General features: G+C 42.9%; 1 protein-coding gene across 4 annotated transcripts in view; it reads right to left on the bottom strand.

Annotated features, from left to right (window-relative positions):
- epb41l5 (erythrocyte membrane protein band 4.1 like 5) overlaps window positions 1–10,883 on the bottom strand; it is a 103,486-nt gene that overhangs the window by 77,135 nt on the left and 15,468 nt on the right. For all 4 annotated transcript variants that reach the window (XM_061918342.1, XM_061918341.1, XM_061918344.1 and 1 more), the window contains exon 3: window positions 4,860–4,964. In XM_061918342.1, the coding sequence (XP_061774326.1) occupies window positions 4,860–4,964 (105 nt within the window). The remainder of the gene's footprint in view (window positions 1–4,859; window positions 4,965–10,883) is intronic.

Genomic DNA, 10,883 nt, shown 5'->3' with positions numbered 1-10,883 from the left:
CCACCTTTACCTACAAATATCCGCCACACTGTGAACCCAAACCAAACAACAGTGACAAACAGATTTCGGGAGAACATCCGCACCGTAACACAATATAAACACAAAAGAACAAATACCCAGAGCCCCTTGCAGCACTAATTCTTCCGGGATGCTAAAATATACACCTCTGTAACGTTGTTTAATGCATCCAGTGGGGCATCAAAACAAAATTAGGCAAAATAATGTGTTAATTCCACGACTGTATATTTCTGTATCAGTTCAGAATCGGTAATTACGAGTTGGACAATATCAGAATATCGGATATCGGCAAAAAAGCCATTAATCGGACATCTGTAGCAACAACAGAAGATGAATGTCCCAGAAGAGGAAGGTAGAGAAAACAAAGCAGCCTATAACAACGGTGTCAGCAAAGACTACAATTGCGGACTCGCGAACATTATAAGGACTTATGTAGATCCCAAATACACATCAGTAGGTACCTGAAAGTAAGAAGTTAGTTTTGCAATATATTGCAAAACAATTAGCCAGGTCTGCTAACAGATGCGGTTTTGCGGTCGTTATACACGCACCATAATTATGCACTTTGTGACTTTAATAATAAATATGGCAGTGCCATGTTAGCATTTTTTCCATAACTTGAGTTGATTTATTTTGGAAAACCTTGTTACATTGTTTAATGCATCCAGTGGGGTATCACACCAAAATTAGGCATAATAATGTGTTAATTCCACAACTGTGTATATCGGTATCGGTTGATATCGGAATCGGTACTAAAGAGTTGAAAAATATCGGAATATCGGCAAAAAAGCCATTATCGGACATCTCAAATTTTCAACATTTGGTCTATTCAACGGTTGGCCTGTGAGCTCAGTTCAAAAAACTTGTGAAAGACTCACATTTTTGCAATAGGTCCGGTACACTGCAAAAACTGAAATCTAAGTAAAATTAAATATCTCAAATAAGGGAGATATTTGCTTATTTTCTGTCTGATAACATAATTCTTCTCACTAAGCAGATTTTATGTTAGAGTCATTTACTTGTTTTAAAGGTTTTGGTAGGCTCGAGCGCCCCCCCGCGATCCCAAAGGGAATAAGTGGTAGAAAATGGATGGATGCATGGTCCTAAATAGCACCCCCCCGCGACCCAGAAGGAAATAAGCGGTAGAAATGGATGGATGAATGGATGCATGGTCCTAAATGATCTCAGTAAGATATTACAGCTTGTTGCTGACATTTGATGACCTGTATCGAGTAAACCATGCTTGAAACTAGAATATCAACAGTTGCACAGCTGTGTCGTCAACACTCACAAGTATAAAACTACTTTTTTGAAGTAATAATTTCTTAATTCAAGCATGAACAAAAAAAAATCATGACTTTGACACAATTGTGTCTCATCCTAAAACAGATGACAGCCAAACGGACTTTGCTGTTTGGTTTTCAATGAAACAATAGAAAATAGGTACTGATATAGTAGTACAGTTGTGATAAGTGAGAATGTACTTATTTTGAGGTATTTTTGAGTTCATTGATGTTTTACTTGTTTTTGGAAAGTCTTAACAAGCCAAATTTTCTTGTTCTATTGCCGGGGTCTGCAACCTGCGGCTCCAGAGCCCTTTAATAATATATATCGTATATCGCGATATAGCCTAAAAATTAGGGATGCACCGATTAATTGGTAACCGAATATATTCGGCCGAATATGGCAAAAAAGCCACATTCGGCCTTCGGTGGAATGAGTTAAAAACAAGGCAGAATAGTGGCGTGTGACGCAATTTTTTGACGCGGTGACGCAATCAACCAACGTGCGGTGACGTTGGGATATGTTGTGTACCTGTATAAGTGTATGAGGTTACAAACACACACTTATTGAGATTTAGTGGGGCCTCTGTTTACATTATTAGCCTGTTGTGTAGGCTACCTGTATAAGTGTATGAGGTTACAAGCACACACTTATTGAGATTTAATGGGGCCTCTGTTTACATTATTAGCCTGTTGTGTAGGCTACCTGTATAAGTGTATGAGGTTACAAGCACACACTTAATTGAGATTTACTTAAGCCTTCTGTTTACATTATTAGCATATTTACCGTGGCTAAGCAGACTTTTGCCAAAAGGACAATAATTCATTTGTTGTGGGTTTATCCACTTTAATGCACTTTATTTTTTTTTTGAATGCATGTTTTGTTTGAAGGCCTAATATAAATGAAAAACGTTGTGCTTTTTTTGAAAAGCAAAGACTACTGGAATATTAAAAAAATGTCAATATTCAATAAAAAAATACTTTATTTGAAAAATCCATCCATCCATCCATTTTCTACCGCTTATTCCCTTTTGGGGTCGCGGGGGGGCGCTGGCGCCTATCTCAGCTACAATCGGGCGGAAGGCGGGGTACACCCTGGACAAGTCGCCACCTCATCGCAGGGCCAACACAGATAGACAGACAACATTCACACTCACATTCACACACTAGGGCCAATTTAGTATTGCCAATCAACCTATCCCCAGGTGCATGTCTTTGGAAGTGGGAGGAAGCCGGAGTACCAGTAGGGAACCCACGCATTCACGGGGAGAACATGCAAACTCCACACAGAAAGATCCCGAGCCTGGATTTGAACCCAGGACTGCAGGAGCTTCGTATTGTGAGGCAGACGCACTAACCCCTCTGCCACCGTGAAGCATGTCTAAATATTTATTCTAGGCTATTTATGCAATATTAAAAAAATTGTGAAAAACTGCATTGATTATTCGGTATTCGGCCTTCGGCCAAGCGTTTAAATTTTATTCGGCTTCGGCCACAAATTTTCATTTCGGTGCATCCCTACTAAAAATATCAAGATATTAAAAAAAGGCCACTTCGCCCAGCCCTACGTCAGGCCTTCCAGTCCTTGGCTTTCTGGAAATGCGGCCTCCAGAAATTTGAATAACCCTGCAGTGGAATCACCTTTCCTCAGACACACTTTGTTCTCCGCGAGACATGACGGCTCTATGAGGCCTGATGAAAGTCAAGGAGAGGAAAGGGCAGTGACAGTGATGGAGCATGTGCGTGTTACGTGAACAAGTAGGGAACTCAAAGCGCCGTGGCGTCCTCTCCCCCGCATTCCTCCTTCCTCCCACTTCTCAGACTGCGTCCACTGCCGAGTGATGAGTCCCTCCCCTCTGCTAAATCTTTCCTGCCATCAGTCCTTGTTCTTTTTCATGGCCTTCACTGAGCATCAGTGTGAAGGAGAAGGTCAGTGACCGACTAGGAACGGTCTGTGTCCGAGCGCTGGTCGGCTCTCTAAGCCGACAAGAGTGCCATAACCAAGCCTGTTAGCAGAGACGCTGACCGGGAACGTTCCAAACTACGTTCCCGCTTTGCTGATGAATAAACTAAGCCTGTGACAATATTTGATAACTCAATTAAAGGCCTACTGAAATGAGATGTTCTTATTTAAACGGGGATAGCAGGTCCATTCTATGTGTCATACTTCATCATTTCGCGATATTGCCATATTTTTGCTGAAAGGATTTAGTAGAGAACATCGACGATAAATTTCGCAACTTTTGGTCGCTAATAAAAAAGCCTTGCCTGTACCGGAAGTAGCAAACGATGTGCGCGTGACGTCACGGGTTGTGGAGCTCCTCACATCTGAACAGTGTTTACAATCATGGCCACCAGCAGCGAGAGCGATTCGGACCGAGAAAGCGACGATTTCCCCATTAAGTTGAGCGAAGATGAAGAATTTGTGGATGAGGAAAGTGAGAGTGAAGGACTACAAAAAAAAGGGAAGTGGGAGCGATTCAGATGTTATTAGACACATTTATTATGATAATTCTGGAAAATCCCTTGCTTATTAATCTGCTTATTGTGTTACTGGTGTTTTAATGAGATTATATAGTCGTACCTGAAAGTCGGAGGGGTGTGGCGACCGCCAGTGTCTCTGAGGGAAGCCACGCTTTTCGACGAGGCGAAGCGAAGGCAGCCGGTCGGGCCGGGCTAAGCTTTTATTCCGCCTCCTCCACGGTGGAAGCATCCCATGTTCGGGGGCAGCCGGTCAGGGAAGGCAAGAGAATCTGCAGCTGCCTCTTTGACAGGTGCACGAGGAACGACGCAAGCTCTGCTCATGTCTATAGTAAGAGCCGACTTATTACCACAATTTTCTCACCGAAACCTGCCGCTTGACATGTGGTAGAGAACCATGTTTGTTTGACCGCTCTGATCCATAGTAAAGCTTCACCTTCGGGAATGTAAACAAGGAAACACCGGCTGTGTTTGTGTTGCTAAAGGCAGCCGCAATACACCGCTTCCCACCTACATCTTTCTTCTTTGACGTCTCCATTATAAATTTAACAAATTGCAAACGATTCAGCAACACAGATGTCCAGAATACTGTGTGATTATGCGATTAAAGCAGACAACTTATAGCTGGGATCGGGCTGGAACGCACGCATCATCATACCGCGACGTTTTCAACAGGATACTTTGCGCAAAATTTAAAATTGCAATTTAGTAAACTAAAAAGGCCGTATTGGCATGTGTTGCAATGTTAATATTTCATCGTTGATATATAAACTATCAGACTGCGTGGTCGGTAGTAGTGGCTTTCAGTAGGCCTTTAACCGAACAATGAATGACAATTGAGTCGATAACTTTTTCCACCGTTGGTAATCGCGATTTGTTGTTACGGCCGCAAATTGAACCATGATGTAATTTACAGCCCTCAGGCCACGCAAATAGATGGCAGTATTGTATCAAATGTTTGTTTTGTTTTTTTTTTTAACAGAAAAAAACTGATTAAATATATCATTGGAATACTCACACAACAATATAAACAGAAGCTCTACTGTTGTTAGTGTAGGCTGGTCTGGACATTCTTACCGGAACTTGTGCCGAGTCCATGAAGCGCAGTCCAAAGTAGTCTTTCTCTACGATGTCAAGATGGTACATGATCTGGTCAAACAGCTCCTCGCCTTTGGCTTTTTTCTGGAAAACACACGGAAAGACAAGTTTTGTTTGCAAAAGCACCTTGCAGTTATGACTCCAACATGCTGTAAACAGGCAGCATGACAATCGTGTATCGCGATATGGCCTAAAAAAGTCAGAGTTAGTTGTTGACGAACCCCAAGATGCAGAGAAGGAGGGAGGCATTTTGCAGGAAAACATGATTTATTTCAAAACACTAAGACAAAAACAAACAAAGGGTACAACAAAAAGCGCGCACGAGGCGGATAACAAACAAAAAGGCCTAGCGTGGAAGTTAGCAGGTATCGAGCAAGAAACAGAAGTCGTACTTACAAACTTGGAAGCAGAGAACATAAGACAATAAGCTACAAACCACTATCAATTATAGCTTACCGCAACGCTGCATTGACACGATATGATACGACACAACACGACAGGTACCAACGACAAGAGCGACCATAATCCAGCCCCGACTGGAAGACAAAGCAGGTACAAATAGGAGCGGGCTGATTGACACCAGGTGTGACCAGGTGCCAATCAGCCGCAGCCGAGAGAAAACAGCGCACAGGGGGAAAAAACAGGAAACAGACAAAATAAGAGTGCTGTCAGTGGCAAGCCTGACAAAAAATATACACAATTTCCATCTAACGTCTTGGACTTGCAACTGTAGTTGACTCAGAAATGTCACAATAAAACAAGATGTAACGACTGGACAGCAGTAATCAGCTAATTTTTAAAAAATGTTGCAATATTTTGTTTTTATATTGCAAAACGTCCATCCATTTTCTACCGCTTGTCCCTTTTGGGGTTGCCGGAGCCTATCTCAGCTGCATTCGGGCGGTAGGCGGTGTACACCCTGAACAAGTCGCTATTTATTAAACACAAACAAAAGCACCAAAAATTGCTACCATTGAGTACCCATATTGATTCCCAGGTACCAGGAATTAGTATCGTCTTAAAGGCCTACTGAAATGAGATTTTCTTATTTAAACGGGGATAACAGGTCCATTCTATGGGTCATACTTGATCATTTCGCAATATTGCCATATTTTTGCTGAAAGGATTTAGTAGAGAACAGACGATAAAGTTCGCAACTTTTGGTCGCTAATAAAAAAGCCTTGCCTTTAGCGGAAGTAGCAGACGATGCATCAAGAGCTATTCGGACTGAAAAAGCGACAATTTCCCCATTAATTTGAGCGAGGGTGGAAGATTCGTGGATGAGGATATTGATAGTGAAAGACTAGAAAAAAGAAAAAAAAGGTAAAAAAAAATAAATTAAAAAAAAGGTGATTGCATTGGGAGCGATTCAGATGTTTTTAGACACATTTACTAGGATAGTTCTGGGAAATCCCTTATCTTTCTATTGTGTTGCTAGTACAGGGGTAGGGAACCCATGGCTCGCGAGCCAGATGTGGCTCTTTTGATGACTGCATCTGGCTCTCAGATAAATCTGAGCTGACATTGCTTAACACGATAAGTAATGAATAATTCCACTTGTAATCACAGTGTTAATAACGTTCAAAATATAAAACATTCTCGTGCATTTTTAATCCATCCATCCGTTTTCTACCGCACCTGTTCAAAAAGTTGCGTTAATGGTAAGAAGTTATTTATTTATTATTAGGTAGTGTGAGGCTTGCCCTCCTGGGGGTTCTTCAGACCACCAAGCACCGACATGAGAGCCTGTTTCAGGGTCACAATATTGTTTTATTTTTCAATAAGTCTCTCAGTTGCTTTCCAGCAATTGTCTTTTTCTCTTTCGTTCTCGCTCGCACTCTGGCTCCAGCCCCAACCCCGTCTCTCCTCCTGGCTGCTGCTTATAACAGAACGACAGGTGATTAGATAACAAGGCCCAGGTGAGCCATCTACGCACCCGTCGCTGATTACGAGGCCGGTCCTGGCACACCCCAGTTCGCTGCAGGCCAGCAAGCCACGCCCCCTCCACAGTTAGGTCGAGAATAACAATGTTAATACAAAGAATAAGAGACCTATTATACTCTAGAAACGTTGGTCTTACTTAAAAATGCACGCGTTTAGTTATGTTCAGTGTTAAAAAAATATTATATGGCTCTTACGGAAATACATTTTAAAATATTTGGCTTCTTGGCTCTCTCAGCCAAAAAGGTTCCCGACCCTTGTCCTAGTGTTTTAGTGAGTTAAATAGTACCTGATAGTCGGAGGGGTGTGTTCACAGGTGTGTTGACGCCAGTCTCTGAGGGAAGTCACGGCAGCGACTTTTTACCGCAATTTTCTCAACGAAACCTGCCGGTCGACAAGTGGTCGGGAACCATGTTCGCTTGAACGCTCTGATCCATAGTAAAACTTCACCTCTGGGAATTTTAAACAAGGAATCACCATGCGTTTGTGTGGCTAAAGGCTAAAGCTTCCCACCTCCATCTTTCTACTTTGACTTCTCCATTATTAATTAACCACATTGCTAAAGATTCAGCAACACAGATGTCCAAAATACTGTGTAATTGCGCGATGAAAAGAGACGACTTTTAGCCGTAAGTGGTGCTGCCGTCATCATTCCGCGACGTTTTCAACAGAAAACTCCCCCGGGAAATTTTAAATTGTAATTTAGTAAACTAAACCGGCCGTATTGGCATGTGTTGCAATGTTAATATTCCATCATTAATATATAAACTATCAGACTGCGTGGTCGCTAGTAGTGGCTTTCAGTACGCCTTTAAAAACACTTCCTTCTTTAGTTTTTCTAACTCAGGTAGGAGAAAATAATCCAAATGGTCTGAAAAGGAGTTGTCTTTCCAACAAGGCTGTACCAGTTACTGCCTGTGACTGGAAGATCTCTCCCTCACATTGACACGCACACACACACACACACACACACACACACTCGTCTTCCAAACCTCCACTCGAGGCACGACGACAGAGTTGCCACGGTAACAGGAAGGGGGGTGTGGGTGCTCGAGTGCCCCAGAGATGCATGAGCTGAGGGGAGTGGGCAATCATATGGTCACCTGACTTTGGGGCCATTTCGTTATTATACAACTTTTTCCCCACAAAAAAGGGGGTTACATTTTTTTTAAATAATTTATAAAACAACAAATTACACAAATGCAAGCAATTTTCCCTCAGTATTTATCTATTTTCCAACTGTATTCTGTGCATATATCTTGCAATGTTTCAGTTTGGGATGATAGTGGCTTTGTCAACGTCCACACTGTGCATGATATTACTCCTCACATGACTAGACAAAAGTGCAAGACAGGAGTTCAGAACACGACCGGTCATCGGTGTCTGAGGTAGTTTGTCAGTTAGTGAGCAGCTTGGCCCCACGCTAGTTGGCATAGCTGAGGAGGCAGAGTGCACCCCTACGGTACCCTGGGAGGGAGAGTACAAAGGCCTCTTTGTGTGTGTGTGTGTGTGTGTGTGTGTGTGTGACAGTTTTGTTACAATGCTTGGAAGTTCCTGTTCTATGCATTCTTACTGCCAGATATCATAGAAAACTGTTTCAGCCAGTCCAGCAAGATTCATACCACAGTATTCAGTACTTGTTCTGCTGTATCGCCTATATCAGTGATTTTCAACCACTGTGCCGTGGGAAATCATGTAACTTCACCTAAAGACGCTGAGATCATTATCCATGCGTTTGTTACGTCTCGCCTCGATTACTGTAACGTATTATTTTCGGGTCTCCCCATGTCTAGCATTAAAAGATTACAGTTGGTACAAAATGCGGCTGCTAGACTTTTGACAAGAACAAGAAAGTTTGATCACATTACGCCTGTACTGGCTCACCTGCACTGGCTTCCTGTGCACTTAAGATGTGACTTTAAGGTTTTACTACTTACGTATAAAATACTACACGGTCTAGCTCCATCCTATCTTGCCGATTGTATTGTACCATATGTCCCGGCAAGAAATCTGCGTTCAAAGGACTCCGGCTTGTTAGTGATTCCCAAAGCCCAAAAAAAGTCTGCGGGCTATAGAGCGTTTTCCGTTCGGGCTCCAGTACTCTGGAATGCCCTCCCGGTAACAGTTCGAGATGCCACCTCAGTAGAATCATTTAAGTCTCACCTTAAAACTCATTTGTATACTGTAGCCTTTAAATAGACTCCCTTTTTAGACCAGTTGATCTGCTGTTTCTTTTCTTTTTCTCCTATGTCCCACTCTCCCCTGTGGAGGGGGTCCGGTCCGATCCGGTGGCCATGTACTGCTTGCCTGTGTATCGGCTGGGGACATCTCTGCGCTGCTGATCCGCCTCGACATCTCTGCGCTGCTGATCCGCCTCCGCTTGGGATGGTTTCCTGCTGGCTCCGCTGTGAACGGGACTCTCGCTGCTGAGTTGGACCCGCTTTGGACTGGACTCTCGCGACTGTGTTGGATCCATTGTGGATTGAACTTTCACAGTATCATGTTAGACCCGCTCGACATCCATTGCTTTCCTCCTCTCTAAGGTTCTCATAATCATTATTGTCACAGACGTCCCACTGGATCATTATTGTCACCGATGTCCCACTGGGTGTGAGTTTTCCTTGCCCTTATGTGGGCCTACCGAGGATGTCGTGGTGGTTTGTGCAGCCCTTTGAGACACTAGTGATTTAGGGCTATATAAGTAAACATTGATTGATTGATTGATAATTCAGGGGTGTTAAACTCAAATACAGAGTGGGCCAAAATTCTAAACTGAACAAAGCCGCGGGCCAAAGTTGAACAACTTAACCTTTTAATAGGGACCCAAACAAGTTTTGCATTGAAAATTGAACATATAGTGACATGCAAAATCTAGGTTTGTTGGTAGCAGGGGTGTATATTGGAGTGTGCCGGAAGAGTTAGTGCTGCAAGAGGTTCTGGGTATTTGTTCTGTTGTGTTACAGTGCAGATGTTCTCCCAAAATGTGTTTGTCATTCTTGTTTGGTGTGGGTTCACAGTGTGGTGTATATTTGTAACAGTGTTAACGTTGTTTATAAGGCCACCCTCAATGTGACCTGTATGACTGTTGACCAAGTATGCCTTGCATTCACTTGTGTGTGTTTGTAGAATCCGCATATATTACGTGACTGGGCCGGCACGCTGATTATATGGCGGAAAAGCGGACATGACAACAGGTTGTAGAGGACGCTAAAAACAGTACCTTTAAGGCACGCCGCCGATATTGTTGTCCGAGTAGAAATCGGGAGAAATTCGGGAGAATGGTTGCCCCGGTAGATTTTGATTTTCAGTAAGTAGCAGCAGGTACGCATCGAGAATGGTTTGTCGTGATCCCAACATGCAGAGCACAGCGGGAATGCAGGTAAAAAAAAAGGTATGTAACACTTAAACCAAAAATTAACAAAAGGCAAAGGCACTGAAGCATAGGGATGGCTATGTAAAACAAAATTAAAACTGAACTGGCTACAAAGTTGACAAAAACAGAATGCTGGACGACAGCAAAAACTTACAGCGTGTGGAGCAAAAGACGTCCACAAAGCACATCACGTACATGACATGGGAATCGACAATGTCCCCACAAAGAAGGATAGTGTACGCACAACTTAAATAGTCTTGATTGCAAAAACAAAGCAGTTGCGGGCAATAGCACTCAAAATAAGGCGTGAAGCTGCTACAGGAGAACACCAACAAAACAGGAAAAGTCAGCAAAATAACGGCGCAAATCAGGAAGGCATGAAGCTGATACAGGAAAACATCAACAAAACAGGAAAAGTCACCCAATTAACCGCGCACGACTGAAATACAACTGAACTGGCTACAAAGTCAACAAAAACAGAATGCTGGACGACAGCAAAAACTTACAGCATGTGGAGCAAAAGACGTCCACAAAGCTCATCCCGTACATGACATGACAATCAACAATGTCCCCACAAAGAACGATAGCGTACGCACAACTTCAATAGCGTTGATTGCGAAAACAAAGCAGTTGCGGGCAATAGCACTCAAAGGAAGGTGTGAAGCTGCTACAGGAAACACCAACAAAAC

The sequence above is a fragment of the Nerophis ophidion genome, linkage group LG13 (genome assembly GCF_033978795.1).
Source record: "Nerophis ophidion isolate RoL-2023_Sa linkage group LG13, RoL_Noph_v1.0, whole genome shotgun sequence".
Taxonomy (NCBI): Eukaryota; Metazoa; Chordata; class Actinopteri; order Syngnathiformes; family Syngnathidae; genus Nerophis; species Nerophis ophidion.
Note: the sequence above shows the minus strand (reverse complement) of the source record. Positions and strands in the feature narration are given on the sequence as shown.